A 21,188-nucleotide genomic window follows, 5' to 3' on the forward strand; every position below is an offset into this window, starting at 1 on the left:
TTCGCCTCCACAATTCCGTATATTAATGATAATAAGATGAGGGAACGAAACCCTTTCCATATCCAATAGAAATCTCTGCATAAAGCAGAGTCGATAGAACGTTTCCAACTATATCATGAGCATGTGTTCATGAATTACTATCAAATAGTGATGACACGAGGTGTTCGCGAAAGGGTGAGCGGATCCTGCCCCACCGGTGGCACCCGTCACAAACACATGCAAAGTAAGTCAATTTTTCAAAATCAAAACAGGGCGTTGGCAGGTCACCTTTCAAAAAGACTGCTCTACTCAAGGCGCATGAAGAACACAGTTTAATAGTCTACTCTGAAGTGCAATGCAAGTGCACATATAATCGACACATACTGAAGGCTTATAGTGAGCTTATGTCTAGTATACTTTAAGCCTTCATTGAGTCAAAGGCACATTTGGGTATGCACGTACATGATCCGTGACAAGGCAGTTCTCATTAAATTAACAATAATAGCGAAGGACCTATAGCGGAGGACTTAACGATGAAAAAAATGTAAATGGATTTCGTCGATGATGACATAAACATAATTTCTCTACACTCCTACACGTCACATTATGTATACAAATGAAAGATTAAACCATAATAAAACTAACAGCAATTTTAACTTTTAAAATTTCAATTTCAACACTGGACCTTGTTGATGACATCCAGTGTATAACATTTCACCGAGGTACGTAGTTACATGTTAAACATTTCCCCTGCCTGTATATACACGCCATTAATGAACAAAGGCAACTCATTGTCCTTGTATATAGCACTGACTGGGTCATGACTGGCACTGTGTTAACGCAGTTTAAGTCTTTAATATCACAACACCTGTAACAGCGTCTTGCACCATGATATCATTCAACATCATCATCAACAGTCTGAGATCATGATATCCAGTTGTGTAGTCAAGGTAACGGAAATCGTGTCATAAGTGTGTACATGTATTGGATGCAGGATCTTAAAGACACTTCTTCCCATCTGCCATCTTTAAAGTCACATGGTCATATTGTCAGACGCCATCAGAATGTCAGAACGCCACAATGTCAGAAGTCTGGTTTCACATGTAACCAATGGTCACAGAATATGCACATCAAGGTTAATCGTTTGGACGGAAGGCACTGATATCAAGTAACTGCTTCAGATATGTGTTTGGTCAGAAGAGATCCTTCTTAGAGAAGACGACAATAAATAACAGCAATTACATCGTATGTCGTTGATTCTGATACTCCAGTCCAACGTCATCTGGAATACACCTATATCACAGCCGCAGCTACATGGTATTTGGTTAGAGAGAAGTTTATCACAAGTCGTGTGTCTTTGTGCGTCTTCTCATTCCTCTTCTTCATCTATGGTGTCTGATTTGGGCTGCTCGGTTGTCTCCCCTTCATCCTGACGCTTCCTTCTCTTTTTCCTTCTCCTCTTCCTCCTTTCTTCTGCATCCTCCTCGCCGTTGCCACCGCCGCCATAATGTAAAGGAGGTAAGTGATGTGCTCTCGGAGTATCATCTGGGTCCTTTATTGATCTGAAATGGTTATTCCGCCAAATACATGAAAATACGTCATCAGACGAAATGTGGTTTAGCAGTGCTTTCAACATTATTTCAGTTATACCACGGCGTGTCAGTTTGGAGTGAGTGATTGAGTGGGCTTTTACTCTGCTTTGAACAGTATTTCAGTTATATCACGGCGTGTCAGCTTGAAGTGAGTGAGTGAGTGAGTGAGTTGGGGTTAACGCTGCTTTGAACAGTATTTCAGTTATATCACGGCGTGTCAGCTTGATGTGGGAGTGAGTGAGTGAGTTGCGTTTATCGCTGCTTTAAACAGTATATCAGTTAAATCACGGCGTGTCAGCTTGATACGGGGGGAGTGAGTGAGTTGGGTTTAACGCTACTTTTAACAGTATATCAGTAATACCACGGCGTGTCAGCTTAATGTAGCAGGAGTGAGTGAGTGAGTGAATGAGTGAGTTGGGTTTAACGCCGCTTTGAACACTATTTCAGTTATATCACGGCGTGTCTGAAATGATATGGGTCAAAGACTTTTAACGAAACCCACGTGTGTGGTGCTGACAAGCCCTTAGTGGTATCAGGGCAAAACGGGATTCGAACCCGTGGTCATAAGTTCCTGGTGCGCCTAAGGAACGCAACTCTGCACCGCCTTAACCTACATGGCCACCCATGCCCTCTGGAATACATAGAGCATTTGTATTCAATGACAAATAATAGACTCGAACCGCAAAACCAAATGATACCCATAGCGTCAAATAACTGTACACTTCAATAAGCACTTAGATTATAATGTATAAAAACAAAACATTAACGTTACGCAACGCCCATCACATACATGCCACTTATGAAAAAAACCATGCATGTCTAGCTTCGGTTGCTATGGAAACACAGACATCAAACAAGATTAAAGATGGAGGCTTGTAGACGCTTGCAATCGTCCCTTCATTGAACCTAAAACCCATTCGCTGAAAATAGGCATAAAGACATCAAATTGTTGCGTTTCTAAATTTACTGAGCATATTCCCAAATTATCACTTACATTATCGGACCCCCAGCCGGAGCTCCGTTTGGAATTGTTCCATTTGCAGAGGTTTCATCTTCAACACTGAAATTAATTTACACATAATAATCAAGTATGGAAATAACGAATACCTGGTCACTGTGAACGCCAGAGTTTGCATACTTACCTCAGTTGTCATGGTGATCGGCGATTGGGTTTCTGTGTCAGTATCTTATAAGGTTTATATTGCGTTTGTTATCTCCATTCTAGTGTGGTAATAATCCCGGACATATTCATCATAGCTTCGTTTCGTGTAATTACAATCGGGATAAGAAAAACTTTGGAAGCGAATGGGCCCAGGCAATATTATAATATCAAGCGGAGATACTGGACAAATATACACTGGACCATCTAGGACTCATGTATATAGTCTCTATTATTTATCCCGTACCAAATGTGACAGACAGCGACAGACGCTATATACTCACATCACTTAAAAACGGAAAAAAGAAAAACATCATCAAAGATTATTTTATTTAATTTGATAACAATATATATTTGCATTATGAAATTAAAAACAAAACAATAAAATAAAAAAATAAAGATTTCCGTTATGAGATTCAAAATATCACATGACCCAAATGACACACGACACCGAAACATATACGAGTCCCGTGCGGTGAGCTGCCCGACATATGTTGTGAGTGAGTGAGTGAGTTGGATTTTAACCGCTTTTAACAGTATTCCAGTTATATCACGGCGTGTCAGCTTGGCGTGGGAGGAAAGCCCGAAGTGATACAGATCTAAGACGTTTACCACTTCAGTTAAACCAACGAGCACGGGCATGGTGCTGACAAACCTAGAAACATAACAGGGGCGAACCGGGATTCGAACCCATAATCATAGGTTTCTGGCGTGCCCAAGGGACGCAACTCTGACGACTCCACCTCTGCTGCGAAATTATGTTTTGGTGCAACAAAATATGCTAATAAATATTGTGTGTTTTTTTAAAAATTGCCGTTGCCCACAACATAATGAGCGTACAAAAAATAGTTACAAAGACGTCTCATACGCGTAATACAGAAATGCCGTATGTACATATATTTACAGACATACATAACGTGACCTTAAATACTAGTATAGTAACGTTAAGTCAAATGTGGATCTCTCGTTCAGCCATATCACACCATACCCTTTACATCTACAAAGTCCTCCATAAGGGGTAACCATGTTTGGAAGCAAACCCGGCCTTTATTGTGACGAGACCACCTTGACAACTTGGCTACCCAACCGCGTCATCAACTATGACGTCATACCAATAACACACTACTATTCTTGTGATTTGCTCTTTAGGAAAAGAACATGTTCACGAAAGAACACAATATATGTACAATAAACTGTCCTTAACGTGAACAGTGTTAACACACATGTATATATCGTTTAGGTCGATACAATTGTAGTGCCACTGAAGGACCTACAGAATTGTCCACTGTATTTACAGTTATATTTTGTCTCGAACTACTGATATACCGATATATCGTTTAAGACAAACTAACTATACGTCCCAGGAGAATTCATCTGCATAATAGTCTCCTATAACTCATACTCGCTTATTTCGAAAAACGGATAACTCGATATCTAAGTTGTGACTTCGGTTAAAGAGATTTCATTGCATTTATAAGGGCAATAGCATACTACATTTCTAAAACTGCTGCAATTAAAAGAGATCCTGACTCAACATATATATTTACATATAGACATGTATGGGATATATAAACATGCAAGTGTTACACAGAAGAAGAAAACCGAGAAACAATGCTATATTTTAAACACGATGCTGCTGCTGTTCGTTTCATGCCCTCAGCTATTATAGGACAATGGCAGATGATATAACACACAATAATTCACTTAAAACTTGGGGCTAGTCATGCTCTGCAGCCATCATAACCATAATACACTTTTTTTAGGTGTTATACAAAAATTAGTTTGGTCTCGAATTAACCAGGTTCCGTAAATACCAAACAAACCCTACTTTTGAAACCAACCAAGCTATTTCTTTTCAATCAAACAAACAATTACTTCCACGTGTGAACAGAATTCATACATCCAGACGTAAGCATGGACATTTTAATAAAATCTATGGTCATTTTAACAATTTTTCTGATCCAAACATTAGTCAGCAGTTTTTAGATTTTTAGTCCCTGCTGAAATATAACATGTTTTCTCAGTTTTGTATCTACTAATTAATATGATACTATAACCGAATAGGGAACACCAGAGAGTATAAATTATTTGAATTTCAAGGAAACAGAACATAGAGGTGGAGACAGGGTGTTAGTACACATTACATAACATTTTTTAACAAATATATATTTATATTTTTTTTAAACACAACCCTGAATACGTTTAACAAACTTGATTTGTTCGTATTATCAGGACGTATTCAGTGATGTGTGTTGATAAATTTTAAAAACATTGGACTGTACACTCGAATTGCAATATTTCTGCCTATATACATTCTTGTTAACAGGGATGACAATACAAACAGACACAAACGTTCCCAAACTCAAACTAATAGTAATGACAAGAATATATTTATGACAAGATATATTTATCTAAGTATCTATATAGTAATTCTGTGATGATCACATATACATCGTAAGATACCAAGACACATATGGAGTGAGTGAGTGAGGCGGGTTTAACGCCGCTTTTAACATTATTCCAGTTATATCACGGCGTGTCAGCTTAATTAGGGAGGAAAGCCCGAAGTGATGCATAATCGAGTCTGGACCATACAATCCGGTGATTGACATCATGAGCATCGATTAACGCAATTTGGATACGATGACATGCATCAACTTAGTCAACGAGCCTGACCACCCGATCCCGTTAGTCGCTTCTTACGACAAGCGTAGTCGCCTTTTACGGCAAGCATGGGTTGCCCTATCCAGATCTTCAAGGGGGCTGTCGTTAATAGAGAAGGCTTCAACATCTAATCGTTCCTCATTAAGTGACAAACATACATAGTTTGAATGATTCATATGGTTATCATAACACTTGAAGGAGTACAATGCTGTACAGTATGTTAAAACAGATAAGGGTATATCATCAGATATATAGACATTAGGAAAGAACACACCACACAAGAATTTCTATTCTAGCATCTAAGACAGATAGTACATCTCTAATCTACGAATCTACATACTGCATGACAGAGCACTCTGTGTACCAAATTCGCTCTAAAACGCAAGGCACTAAAAAATGCATTTTCGTGAGTTTTTCTACCCAGATTGCTTTTGTTTGTTTGTGGTTTATCGCCGTACTCAACAATTTTCCAGCTATATGACGGCGGTCTGTAAATATCGAGTCTGGACCAGACAGTCCAATGATTGACATCATGAGCTTCGATCCACGCAATTGGGATACGATGACATGCATCAACCAAGTCAGCGAGCCTGACCACCGGATCCCGTTAGTCACCTCTTACGACAAGCATAGTCGTCTCGTACGGCAAGCATGGGTTGCTATAGACCTAATTCATGCCGGATCTTGACTGCAGGTGTGTGGCATACAAATATTATATATTTTATATTATATATTATATATTATTCACATGGAGTCACCAGGGCCCAGGTTACCATCACTATATGGTGGTACAGTATGCCCAGAACATGAACGTTTTGTCTACAATGTACTGTATAAGAGGCTGTCACGCAATATGGTTTCTAGCATCGTCAATACTTCACGGCGTGTATGCACGACCTTCCTCCCATTGAACCCCATAGAACGCATACTGCCATGCGGGGTAATACTGGCGCTTTTCTTTGTCTAGTCACGTTTTGTTTCTTTGTTACCTAACGCTGCACTCAGCAATATTCCAGTTATATAACGGCGGTCTGTAGTGAGTGAGTGAGTATTGTTTTACGCCGCTTTTAGCAATATTCCAGCAATATCACGGCGGGGGACACCAGAAATGGGCTTCACACATTGTATCCATGTCGGGAATCGAACCCGGGTCTTCGGCGTGACGAGCGAACGCTTTAACCACTGGGCTACCCGACCGCCCAACGGCGGTCTGTAAATAAACGAGTCAGACCAGACAATCCAGTGATTGACATCATGTGCATCAATCCACGCAATTGGGATACGATGACATGCATCAACTGGGTCAGTGAGGCTGACCACCCGATCCCGTTGAACCAACATTCCCATTTGGCTGCTGTCATCTAAGCGTTTATTGGCATACTTTCGTTACAAAGCTGTATGTATTTACGAATGGTTGAGGAACGTCTTGCATACAAAACCGGGAAGTACTGTCAATGGCCTCCCTGTTGACCAGGGCTTCTAAAGGTGTTAGTTATCCGAGCTCACACGATATGCATATAGACAATGAACATGACATTTATTTTCAGAATAGGTAATTCGTGTATATGTATGTACATATATATTAGGTGTACTGCTAACTGTGATACATAAAGGCAAAACTCTTCTAACCTGGATATTTCATCATACAGTACTGCACACCACACGAAAAGGTATGATTTCTGTATATAGGCATATTCTGGTGATACGACTAACAATATGATGACATTACATAGTGTATTTAATCATACATCACTGTACACCACACGAAAAGGTATGATTTCTGTTTCTATGCATATTCTGGTGATACGACTTACATTATGTTGACATTATATGGTTATTTAATCTTTAATCACTGTACACCACACGAAAAGGTATGATTTCTGTTTCTATGCATATTCTGGTGATACGACTTACATTAGTTGACATTACCTGAAGTATTTAATCACACATCGCTGTACACCACACGAAAAGGTATGATTTCTGTACATAGGCATATTCTGGTTATACGTCTTACATTATGTTGACATTATATGGTTATTTAATCACACATCACTGTATATCACACGAAAAGGTATGATTTCTGTTTCTATGCATATACTGGTGATACGACTTACATTATGTTGACATTACCTGGTGTATTTAATCACACATCGCTGTACACCACACCAAAAGGTATGATTTCTGTATATATGCATTTCTGGTGATATGAAGGACACAGTATGGGCAGACACACATGCACGCTGTAACTAATCACACGCTACAGGTGACAGAAGCGGACACACAGTGACTTTATATACCTCATCTTGTTGTGCTCCTTATTTATATGATTATTCACATTGACGTGCACATCCTGTCTGGAGACAGCTGACCATTGGGGGCGGGTTCTACAATACATGACATGCATATATATGATGAGTGAGTGATATATATTAGTGCAAGTATGAGAGCAATAGCATCCTGCTCCTGACTCGGAATGTAATGTACATGCTGCGCAGTGCTATGTACAAGCTCCATGGTGCTGTGTAACGTTTCATGGTGCTGTGTAACCTTTCATGGTGCTGTGTGTGACGTTTCATGGTGCTGTGTAAGGTTTCATGGTACTGTGTAACGTTTCATGGTACTGAGTAACGTTTCATGGTGCTGTGTAAGGTTTCATGGTGCTGTGTAACGTTTTATGGTGCTGTGTAGAGCGGCCGGAAACAGGAATAGGAGCCAGTTGTGTATAGAGTCTGATCCATTTTCACGCCTCTTACGACAGGCGTAGGTTGGTGGCGATCGGATGTTTTCCGGAGTTCCCACGGACCAACCAACCAACCAACCAACCAACCAACCATAAAGAAAGAAAGAAAGAAAGAAAGAAAGAAAGAAAGAAAGAAAGAAATGTACCTTCTCTGGTGCGTTCTTATATAGGCTTACGCGCGCGTGTTATGCGTGTTTGTGTGTGTGTGTGTGTGTGTGTGTGTGTGTGTGTGTGTGTGCGTGCGTGCGTGTGTGTATGTGCTTTCTTTCGCTTATATTGTTTTGCTGTATATATATACAAATGTGAAAGTGCAGCGTACTGTTTTAAGTGTTATGCGCACGCCTGAAGGTGTGCACACACATGCACGCCCACTACCCACGGACCCAGCATGCCATGCGTGTAATGATAGTGTGTGAATAACTAACCAGTGGTGTGTGTCGAACAGCACGTGTGGTGGACCACTGGTGATAGGAAATCATTTAGCTCACCTGGCTATTCCCATGACTAAAGACAAATGTGGTTCAATTAGTTGCCCCGTCAAACTCCTGGGTGTGCAGGTAACCTAATGTGTATGGAAATGAAATGTCGACTACTCTAGATCTAACTGATTTAAATAGCTTTGTTAAGTTAAGTGCAAATTTATACAAGGTGTGCATTAACAGTGCATATTTATATTTCCTGGAACCATATATCCTATTATATGTACAATATACGCAAGAAGCTTTAATAAGCAATCACATATACAACATGCTAGATCATGATAACTGATTATAAGCATAAGAGGCTATCATATTCAGCGCATTTTCGCAGAAATCAATGAACGCTGCAGCTATAGAAATATAACATTATCACAGTTTATGATTAGGGAACACCCCCATGCACACACATATAACATCACATGAACGATTGTGACACAAGGAAGTCATAGACAATGTCATCAAAATAAAAAGTATGTTGAATTATTATTGTAACACAAAAACAATAACGTCCCATCGATCAGTGAGTGAGTTGGCTTCGACGACGTATTAAACATTATTTCAGTTATACATTGAGTGCGAAGGTGACAGGACTTTGGGGCAGTTTGTAGGCGTTTTATTGCTTTCTTAACATCACCGGACGCTGTGATGGTGCTGGCAAGCCAAGGACCATAATCCGTCACAGACAGCGGATCCTGGCACAGAGAAGGGCCGCAAGTCCCAACACGCGGAGATGCATTAACCAAGCATACGTTACTATACTCAGTCATTGTAGGATGAATATCACAAAAATCTGGAAGCACCATACATTTGTTCAATAATATTCAATATTTCCCTTTTGTCAAATCATTCTTGTGGGTGTATCCATAGGAACAAATTAGTACGACATGAGTACAGAACATCTTCAGCATAAAATGACACATTCAGACACATATAACATGAATACTTGAAGACCAAACAGAACACATGTTAATCAGGCACAGCGGCGAATGTGTTAATCAAACACAGCATTGTCAGCATATATTGACACATTCAGACACATAAAGCATATATGCTCCAAGACCCCACAGCAAGGACAACGTATGTAATGAGGCATATGCGTTAGTGAACATGTGGATCAGCGATGAGTCAATGATGGCCTTCAATCCAATGTCTGATTTCAATGCTGTCCTGGTCTTCTCCAAGTACGAAGTCTGCACAATTGTTAAGAGGACGCCACAACACAGGTATTAATGACACATCTAGACATATTTAGTCGGCAAACCTGACAGAAGGCTTTTCGGCATCAGTAGAGGACGTCTCCACAGCTGTTGGCATAGGTTCTGTCTTCGGCTCTATAACTGGAGCCACGCGTCCTTTCGGCTCTTTCTTTTTGCCGCATTTTCCTGAGACAGAAAAGCCAAGTCGTGCATACAAGTATCAACATTGGTATCGACCGTTTGATATGGGTGGGAATTTTGTGTTTGTTTGTTTGTGTGTTTGGTGTTTAACGCCGGAGTCCGCAATATCCCAACTACATGATCTGTAAATAATCGAGTGTGGACCAGACAATCCAATGATTGACATTATGAGCATCGATCCACGCAATTGGGATCGATGACATGCATCAACCAAGTCAGCGAGACTGACCACCCGATCCCGTTAGTCGCCTCTTACCACAAGCATTGTCGCCTTTTACAGCAAGCATGGGTTGCTGAAGATCTATTCTAACCAGGATCTTCACGGATAGGATTGCGGTCTGGATTTTGGGGATGAGTGGGTGGTGTAGAGTCACGTGTTTTAGCAACATTAAATGTGTGATTTTATTACTTCGGGATTTCCTCCCACGTCAAGCTGACACACAGTTACATAACTGAAACACCGACAAACTCACTCACTCACTCACACTATCACTGATATGCTACAGCTCACTTGCATATAGAATATAGAGGTTTATACACGTTACTGTATAGTTGAGTAAACCAGGGCGGAGTTCTCCGCCGTTTGCTTTTACTGATAAATGACGAAAACATTGAAATCGAATGCAGTCACCAAAAGTACTGCTTATTCAAGACAGTGGACCGACGGGACACCCTGACACACAAATTGGTAAAAATTGTAAGCACTCTAACCTGGAAAGTCAACCAACATTGCCCTGTCCTGTTATCAGAACTTTGTTTAGTTTTCAAAGTAGACACAATTCATGGATAACAGCTTCTGTATGTCTCACACCTCAAGAGTCAAAAGGTGTAGTTTATAAAGTTGCAGCAACTGTGGACAATCCTACGTAGGTGACACACCCCGCCCCATCAACACCAGATTCAAAGAGCACGAAACCTCAACCATTAAATCAGAGAGTAAATCAGCCATCTCGGACCATATAAGCAACTGACCCAATTACATCAACTAGGACAATGGGACAGGGTAAACAACCATCCACTGGCTTCTTGTTATCTTAATCAGCTCTCTGTGTCCATCAATCAATTTACTGTATAAACATTGATGTTAATAAGTATATATACCTATGTTGTTTAGCACTATCCATCACTTGCTTGATAAAGGTGTTAGGATCTACACCTAAACGTCGCACAAATTGTAATAAAGAAGTTGTTCATCCATAGAACTTGTCTTACTTCATCACACAAACTTCTAAATGCCACTTAAAGAAGTTACAGGAGTGTTCAGTCTGGACATACACATATCAGTTGTAAACAACCACCTCTTATACAATGTAACGACACAATACACAAACACAGGAATGAATGGCCAACCCATATATAATTAGGAACGGAAACCGAAACGACACATTACAATGCCAACATGAATATCATGCAAGAAGCTAAAGAGGTGCAGTTTCATGGGTGATGGTTGCTTGTGTAACTGATTGCTTAAACGGAATCCAGCCGAGATGCGCACTGTACTAGACGTTAGTGAGGAAGCGAGTGGGATTTTTTGCCAAATATGTGTGTAGTATCATTCTGATTGCCATGTGGAGAGCAAAAAAACAAACTTCGAAGCATTTAAGGTGTAAAAACAAACTTCGAAGCATTTAAGGTGTATACATATAAAACGGGATTAATAAAAATATATGTGAAAGGTTGACATAGATTCAAGTAATATACAAGTAGTATATATATATATATATATATATATATATATATATATATATATATATATATATATATATATATATATGTCAAGAAAATGAGACAAGATTCAAAACTCTGAGTGTTACAACATCACCAATTAATCGGTACATGAACAGTAAAACCTCCCTAGTCCGGACCCCCGATAATCCGGAAACCATCTTCCGGGTGAGTATCGGTTTGGACATTGAGATATAATCCGTACTTATCTTTAGTTAATCCGGACATTTGTTAAACCGTCCGATTTCTCCGCAAACGCTTCCTTCCGTATTAACGAGGTTTTACTGTACACGTGATGGATTTTTTAGCATGCGCACAGGGTGATCATCCTGTTGCCAGGATGAAAAGGGATTGGCTCTGCTTTGTCATCACGCAGAGTGGAAATTATTAGAAAACATCCCCAGAACGTCTTTCAGTTTAAACATCAAAAGCACAAAAGCATGACTTCAATGGGACAATATCGAGCGACAAACGAACATAATGTTATGAAGTAAAAGCGACATTTATGAGTTAGATTTGGGGTAATGTTAGTAAACAGGACCCGTTCCATAAATCGACAACAGCGCCACGATAACCGTACGACTATCGTGAACAATGTGAGAGTAAGGATTATCGATTATCGTAGCGCTGATATCGCTTTGTGAAATTAGGATCAGGGCAAGAGGAAAATATGGACACTTATTCCAGTAGGACACGGAAACAGGCAAAGCGGAGTTCTTCCCCGAGAGTGATCTCAATTCATGACCTGTAATACCACTCACAGATTACCACAGCTCCACAAGCGATTACAGAAATATAATTTGAAAATGAAACACTCTAAATTGTTTTTCATCCAATATTTGAAAATATATTCGATGTGAGCCTTAAAGTAATAAAATTTCGGATGATTTTTATTCGTTTTCTTGTCTTATATTGTATGGATATTTTTAAATATTTATAACAAGAAGGGAGAGAACTCCGTGAACACATTTACAAATTATAAAAGATAAATGTCGCAGTTACCCTTTATTATACGAAACGGAAGCCGCAGAGAAATGGAATGTGAAGAAATAATCATAACATGAATACATAGTTTCAGTATGTCCTGTCATAGTACATATGATATCTTTAACAATGCCATTAAAATGTTCTTTTGATCATTTTAGAATCTTAAAATTGAAGAGAAAAATATATCTGTCAAACTTATACGTATTGTGATGGAGTTTGTACCATCCTCGGCAAACCAGTGTATATTATCTCCATCCTGTATAATGAACGATCACTTCGCACAGAATTTCTCTCAGTAATTTGAATGGATGCCTCCAGGATATTTTTTATAATAGAATGTAGGCATAGACTTTAGTTAATAATGATAATAATAATAATAATAATAATAACGATCATGATGATGATAATAATAATAATAACGACCATGATAATAATAACAATAATAATAATAACGATCACGATAATAATAATAATAATAATAATAATAATAACGATCATGATAATAATAATAATAATAATAATAACGATCATGATAATAATTATAATAATAACGATCATGATGATGATAATAATAATAATAATAATAACGACCATGATAATAATAACAATAATAATAATAACGATCACGATAATAATAATAATAATAATAATAATAATAATAATAATAATAATAATAATAACGATCATGATAATAATAATAATAATAACGATCATGATAATAATTATAATAATAATAATAACGATCATGATAATAATTATAATAATAATAATAACGATCATGATAATAATAATAATAATAACGATCATGATGATGATGATGATAATAATAATAATAATAATAATAATAATAATAATAATAATAATAATGAATGCTAGTATTTAAAGAAACGGTTACTCTAACCTGAACATGCACTGTTAAACGATATCATTTCGAAACTTCGACATACCCTAAAGAATCATTGTTGTGTCCTGAATGAAAAGCAATGAATACCTATGTGCAATAGTGCTAGTAACACATTGTTAAACGATAGCATTCCGAACCCTTGACATACCCTAACGACTCACTGCTGTATACTGATTGAAAAGCAATGTGCAATATTGGCAGTATCGTATATAGATATGTATATTAAAAGAGCAAAAAACACGAATGAAAACTGGTATAATTACCTTTTTTGTAGCAGACTATTATGATGACTATTATTATGATGATAAGGATTAGGAAGAGCAGTACAATTAGAACAATTATCTCCGTGCCTAGTGACGCCGTTGATGCCCCAGTCTCTGCAACAAGGAAGCAATATATAGAGTTAGTGAGTGAGTTGGGTTTAACGCTGCTTTCAACAGTAATCCAGTTATATTAAGGCGTGTAAGCTTGATGTGGGAGGAGTTAGTGAGTGAGTTGGGATTAACGCCGCTTTGAACAGTATTCCAGTTATATTACGGCGTGTCAGCTTGATGCCGGAGGAGTGAGTGAGTGAGTTAGGTTTAACGCCGCTTTTAACAGTATTCCAGTTACCACGGCGTGTCAGTTTAATGTGAGAGGAAAGCTCGAGGTGATGAAGGTCTCAGACGTTTACCACTTCGGTGAAACCCACGAGCACGGGTATGGTGCTGACAAACCTAGAAACATAATCGGGGCGAACCGGGATTCGAACCCACAATCATAGGTTTGTAGCGTGCCCAAGAGACGCAACTCTGCACAGCGAATCGCGGCGCCTTAGACGACTGGGCAACCTGTATCCCCTATTTCAGCTATAACACGGCGACTGAAGAGATGCAGGTTTCAGTAGTTTGCCACTATGGTGACACCCACAAGGACGGTGCTGACTTAACTTGAATCATAATGAAGGCGAATACGCGACTCTGACCCGAGAATTCCGGTGCCTCAGACGACTGCGCCATATCTTTTGCCGATCAGGGCTTTAGGATATACAATATATATGCCTGAATGATGGAGCCAAACAATTATTTCACTTCAGAACGTGAGACCCCCCCCCCCCCCCCCAAAACATTGAGGATATTCGGTAATAGCAAATGAATTGGCTGTATTTAAACCTTGACATCAAAATGCCTTCATGGCTTGTTTTAACCGATAGACATTGCTGACGTCATATTTCAGAGGTATCCTTTCGTCAGAGATGTTATCATTGCTCCTTTCTGTTTGACTTTTGATTCAGCATCTTAGTGAATAAGTACAGTAAAAAAGAAACATAATGCGGCACTGCTTGACAAAAGCTTTGCATGCTCCATCTTTTCTCTGACGTCCGCGCCTTTCTCTCTGACGTCCGCGCTCTTCTCTCCGACGTCCGGGCCTTCAAATTCACGTTGGCAAGGATATGTTTAATTGCTCTCATGTAAATCATTGATATCTATTTAAACCTGCAACTTACTTGGAGGCTCAGCCGTGGTACCCTCCTCCAAGGTCAAGTTGATTGGGTCAGATGACCCAATGGTGTTTGTAGCGACACAGGTGTACAGACCAAAATCATCCACAGTTGTAGGGGTGATTTCAAGACTAGCCCCAGTCTCTGCTAGCTGCTTGCTACCAAATGACCATGTGTACGAGGAAGTAGCCGGGTTAGCCTTGGTTTGACAGGTCAAGGTCGCGCTGTTGCCAATAGTTGTTTTGATAACAGGATTCTTTAAAATACCACGAGGGCGATCTATCAAAATCGTAGAAGAAAACAATTATTAAAAAATAACATTTCGGGCTATAGTTATGCTTGGTAAAATATTTAATGATTTGATCACTTAGTATACATAAAAAATATACGTTCGACATATTGTCAACATACATGCGACATATTGATGGATGTTATCTGCACAAACTGTTTGAAAGACATTTTTAGCATATTTTAACCAAGCCATGGCCTGGATACATCAGCGATATTTCTCGCGGACCATGTGCCGTACCCTTGATGTACTCTATTCTACTCTCGATCTACTCTATTCTACTCACTGCTTCACACTACACATATGTAAACACTTTTAACCATTTGAGTTCCGTTCTTTATTTGATCAAAAGACCCGTGACGATCCGGGGTAGAATAGGTCTTCAGCAACCCATGCTTGCCGTAAAAGGCGAATATACTTGTCGTAAGAGGCAACTAACGGGATCGGGTGGTCAGGCTCGCTGACTTGGTTGATGCAAGTCATCGAATTCCAATTGCGTGGATCGATGCTCTTGATGTCAATCACTGCATTTTATCATCCAAAACTGGCTCCCACAGGAGATATCGCTTAGGTGAGATCAAGCGATATCTACACTGTAGATATCGCTGCAATGAAATTACATCACAATGCTTTGCAGACCATTGTGACGTCACTGGTTACCATGACGTCACAATCAAATGACATCACGAATGGCTCTGCTACTGAAGCTGTTAGCCGTACTTTTTACACTGAAGACACTGCTAATTACTGTCTACAAATTGAAAAAGTTGAAAGAATAAAAAGTGGAAGATTAAAGTGGCAGGCCTCGGAATTTTTCCACTTTTATCAACTCGTGTTGATATATTTGATATCAAAAGAGACTCGAGTGAGATCCTCAATGTCTGGTCCAGGCTCGATTATTAACGGACCGCCGTCATATAGCTGGAATATTGCTTAGTGTGGCGTTAAACAACAAACCAACAAATAAACAGATACTTGATCAAAACAGACACGCGTCATCACTACAACCCGTATGCATTCACGGGTGCAGTGTATACAATATTGGTAATGCTTGTCTGAGGCGAGCCCCTTTATAAAGCACGTCCCATCTTTGATAACGAAGCTACAATGACCCCTTCGATTCCCCTCTCAAACATCAATACTTACAAGACACATTCACGTCAATGCTGGATTCGGTCGTCCCCTTTTCGTTCTTTGCTTGACATATAAAAGTGGCATTGTCTTCAGTCGAGGCTGACGATATTGACAACGTGGCGCCATTTTGATAGAAATCTCCATTACGAAGCCAGACGTAGGTAGCAGAGGGCGCTGCGCTAGATGAGCAAGTCACTGAAATTGTCTCCCCTTCCGTGACATTGACCTTAGATGGTGTCAGCGAGACCTCTTTAGGAACGACTGGGAGAAAGCATGGAACATGACACGGTGACAAGAAATTCATTTGCAAGTTGAAATTTCAAAACCAATGAACTACATTGCGACTGAGACAATGTTCTTTGTGAATGCTGATCGAAAAAAATGGCGGACCAAAATGGAGACACTTAAAGAAACAACCTGTCCGCTTCATCTCTGTTAAAGGATGACAAAATACGTCTTATCCAACCAAATTAATCTTGCTTGCATTTATAATGTATATTGGACAACTAATGTAGTTATCAATGATATATATGCATATAAAGGCAGGTATCAGCAGTTGGGATGGGATGTTAAAAGACCACAACCTGGTGAAGGGATGTAAAGAGGATGTAAAGAGGATGAGAAGAAAAAAAGTGCAGAACATTAAGTGCAGAACCAAGGGATGGGAACGTAGCTGTCTCCGTAGCAACATCCTCCACGGCGACCTCATCAGAACTTTCCATGAATGTCACTGGTGAGAGAATTTACACTTCCCAGAAGAACAATTATATGACCAAAGAATAAGATTAAGTCTAGGCAGAACAGACGGAACGGAATGTGCCATTGGTATATGGCTAACTCTGTAACAACCAGTCACCTGGTGTATGGCTAACTCTGTAACAATCAGTCTTCTGGTGTATGGCTAATGCTGTAAAATTCAGTCACCTGGTGTATGGCTAACTCTGGAACAATCAGTTACCTGGTGTATGGCTAACTGTAACAATCAGTCTTCTGGTGTATGGCTAATGCTGTAACAATCAGTTACCTGGTATATGGCTAACTCTGTAACAATCAGTTACCTGGTATATGGCTAATGCTGTAACAATCAGTCACCTGGTGTATGGCTAACTCTCTAACAATCAGTCACCTGGTGTATGGCTAACTCTCTAACAATCAGTTACCTGGTGTATGGCTAACTGTAACAATCAGTCTTCTGGTGTATGGCTAACTCTGTAACAATCAGTCACCTGGTATATGGCTAACTCTGTAACAATCAATTACCTGATATATGGCTAACTGTATTTTCTGTAACAATCCTTTACCCTTTTATATGACTAATCTTGTGACAGTCAGTTACCCTGGTATAGGGATAATGCTGTAACAATCAGCTACCCTGGTATATGGATAATGCTGTAACAATCAGTCACCCTGGTATATGGATAATGCTGTAACAATCAGCTACCCTGGTATATGGATAATGCTGTAACAATATGTAACCATAACCTCTTCTGACCAGGTCTGTAAGGGAAATGGGCCGTACGTCGCATAGCACAGTTTATTATGCCTCAAAGTGAAATTCACCAATCAGAGAACAGAACTACTCACCCCACATGAGCCCGTATATTGTCAGTAAAAATCCAAGATGGTTGTCACTGACCTAATATGAGACCGTATACCGTCAGTAACAGGCATTTTGGATTTTCCAACACCCACCTCACATATTTCACATGAAAATTCTTGTACCAAAATTCGTTATTCGACACTGTTTTGTGTTTTAATATAATTAATTTTGATGTGCAAGGACGTTAATATTTTGTTTTATCACGTTCGTGACTTTAATAAAGATTATACAATGTTAAAATCATCAACAAGGGCTGGCCTCTGAGGTCAGAAGAGTAGTCTCCCTTTGACCCTTAACGTCTTAGGTTGTAAGTGTTACGTTTTGAGTTTTAAGTTTGACATGACATGTGCGACAAAGATACCAAATAGTGTAAACTTTTCGGCATTATAAATTCGTTATGGTGTCTTTAGTTGCCGTATACGGTGTCATATTAGGTTAGCAGAAAATATTTTTCACCATAACTAATAATATCAACAATATCAGTGGCTTAATCTTATCTTGGAGGAAGGTGCAGAAAGCCAGGTCTATGTACGAAGGTGACCACGGATCAGTGACTTTTGGAATCGAACCCACCAGTCTCGGATCCTGACACGACCAAGGGCCACAACTCGCACAAAACACCAGGGTAGACTGACAGTTATTAAAACGCATTGCAAGACGCAACAAAATGAGGGTTAAAGGGAGATAATAAATGTCATAGTTCAACGAGGTGCATCGCTAAAATCAAAATCACAACAAACTCAAAAACATAACACGTGTTTTATTAAATAAAATATACGAAAAAAGAAACGAAACAAAATTGTTATTTTGTTGTGGTCAAACAAGGAATGTGTTAGATCACTCGGAATGATTTCAAAATCAAAGGGATCGGGAGATTGTGAGAAATATACAACACCAACCACAGCACACAACACTACACGGTACTACTTACAACTGATCGTCAGCGTGACGTACGAGCCGCTTCCGGGTCCAATAGCGTTGTCACCTTTGCACTGGTAGCGTCCTGCATCTTCGGCCGTCAGATTGACAATTGACAAAGAAGGACTTGCCGGAGAACTACCGGTGTACCTTACGTCTGCCATATTCACCGGTTGTTGGAATGAACCGTTTAGCATGTTCCAAGTAACTGACGTGACGTTTGGGTTGGCATTGATTGTGCATGAGATGGTGACGTCATCTCCGGTATCGGCAATCAGCTCTTCATCCGGGGAAGCGACGCGTGGGGAATCTGGAAAGACATGTGAACTGAATGAATACATTTTGGTTTCTTTGCTCGGGGTGAATTCATCACTGTCGTCGTATAGTGAGTAGTTTTACGCCGCTTTCAGCAATATTTCAGCAACATCGCGGCGGGGTATGCCAGAAATGGGCTTCACACATTGTACCCATGTGGGGAATCAAACCCGGGTCTTCAGCGTGATGAGCGAACACCTTAACCACTGGGCTACACGACCGCCCCTCCGTCGTGGTATAGGTTATATTAACATTCAATCAAAGAAGGAAGATCCTAACTGGAGAAGTATTTCAAGTTGTTGCGGTAAACCAAGTATTGTTTACACTCAGCAAACACCACTTGAGTGAATATGATCAAACGTTGCTTCAGTGAGAGAATATGATCAAACGTTGCTTCAAGGAGAGAATATGATCAAACACCACTTCAGTGACTATGACCAAACGTCGCTTCAGTGAGAGAATATGATCAAACACCACTTCAGTGACTATGATCAAACGTTGCTTCAGTGAGAGAATATGATCAAACGTTGCTTCAGTGAGAGAATATGATCAAACACCACTTCAGTGACTATGACCAAACGTCACTTCAGGAAGTGCATATGATCAAACGTCGCTTCAGTGAGTGAATATGATCAAACACCACTTCAATGAGCGAGTATTACCAAACACTGCTTCAGCGAGTGAATATGATTTAACGGCACGTTTACCAACATACAGGCAATATATTGGCTTTGGACACCAAGAAAAACTTGAAAACATGTACGTTGGGATAAGATCTGAATCTTTATCGTTACGAACTTACACCACTAAGCTTCCGTTTAGCAGTAGAAGGTTTGTTAATCAAATTTAGTGAGGTATTTCTACTGTTTAAATAATCTTTTTGGAAATCAAAAGAATTGTTACCACTGTACACGAAATATTTCAGATTGAAACTTATAACAATAATAATAATAATAATAATAATAATAATGATGATGATGATGATGATGATGATGATGATAATAATATAGGATGTGATGTCACAAAAGAAATGATCAGAAACGCAGGTCATTATCACCATCAAATCCTTATACATGAATCAATTGATTGTAATACTTACATTGAACGTCAACGATCACTGAAACGCTGGTCTCTCCCTTCGTGTTATTAGCCTTGCAAGTGTATGTCCCTGAATCCTTTGGTGCTGCGGAAGTGATGTTTAGGTAGGCGCCATCCTGGTATTCGACACTTCCCTTCAGCCAATTAAAACTGGGAGAAGGTACGGCGTTTGCTGAGCACGTGACCAGTATAGCCTCGTTCTCGATTACTGTCACTGACGTTTGGCTCACTGTGACGTTTTCTGGCTCGTCTGGTAAGTTATTAAAATCAAATGGCTTAACTGGTTGGGTTATTGATCGGATATTATCATAACCTGATATAGACGTGATACACAAACAATCACGGCACCTCATCAAAATATGAATTGTATATGTATATGTTTCTACGATTAGTATCAACATTACAAAACGTGGACGTCAAATGTCGGATCGCTGGCTTCGTACATTACGTTGATCCTGGCTCATTTTCACAAACCATTTGAATATTTTAAAAATATATTTAATATGAATAGTTGATTCAGTACATAATATACACCGACTACTGTTTAAACGCGAACTAAGTTGTAGATCGTGATACATCACCAGTTACAATGCAAGCACAACAACAATCATTGTAGTTTCAACACCACGAGGTCGGACATGACAAGCATCTGCAGATGACTCCACAAGATTCAGATACAGAAGCATGCAAATCATAGAGGAATGACAAACTTCTGAAGCAACCGAATG

General features: G+C 39.5%; 1 protein-coding gene across 9 annotated transcripts in view; it reads right to left on the reverse strand.

The window, feature by feature from the left end:
* Positions 1-296: 296 nt before the first annotated feature.
* LOC124115340 (hemicentin-1-like) overlaps positions 297-21,188 on the reverse strand; it is an 85,709-nt gene continuing 64,817 nt past the window's right edge. For 6 of the 9 annotated variants that reach the window (XM_046476288.2, XM_048381007.1, XM_046476283.2 and 3 more), the window contains 9 exons: positions 20,462-20,710; positions 19,061-19,357; positions 16,542-16,790; positions 15,113-15,385; positions 13,890-14,003; positions 9,875-9,995; positions 7,692-7,778; positions 2,566-2,631; positions 297-1,541 (listed from right to left, as the gene is read on the reverse strand). In XM_046476288.2, the coding sequence (XP_046332244.2) occupies positions 1,349-1,541; positions 2,566-2,631; positions 7,692-7,778; positions 9,875-9,995; positions 13,890-14,003; positions 15,113-15,385; positions 16,542-16,790; positions 19,061-19,357; positions 20,462-20,710 (1,649 nt within the window). In that variant the 3' untranslated portion in view covers positions 297-1,348. The remainder of the gene's footprint in view (positions 1,542-2,565; positions 2,632-7,691; positions 7,779-9,874; positions 9,996-13,889; positions 14,004-15,112; positions 15,386-16,541; positions 16,791-19,060; positions 19,358-20,461; positions 20,711-21,188) is intronic. The other 3 variants (XM_046476287.2, XM_046476289.2, XM_046476290.2) reach the window with 3 other exon arrangements.

The sequence above is a fragment of the Haliotis rufescens genome, unplaced genomic scaffold, assembly GCF_023055435.1.
Source record: "Haliotis rufescens isolate VD_foot unplaced genomic scaffold, xgHalRufe1.0.p SCAF_34, whole genome shotgun sequence".
NCBI lineage: Eukaryota > Metazoa > Mollusca > Gastropoda > Lepetellida > Haliotidae > Haliotis > Haliotis rufescens.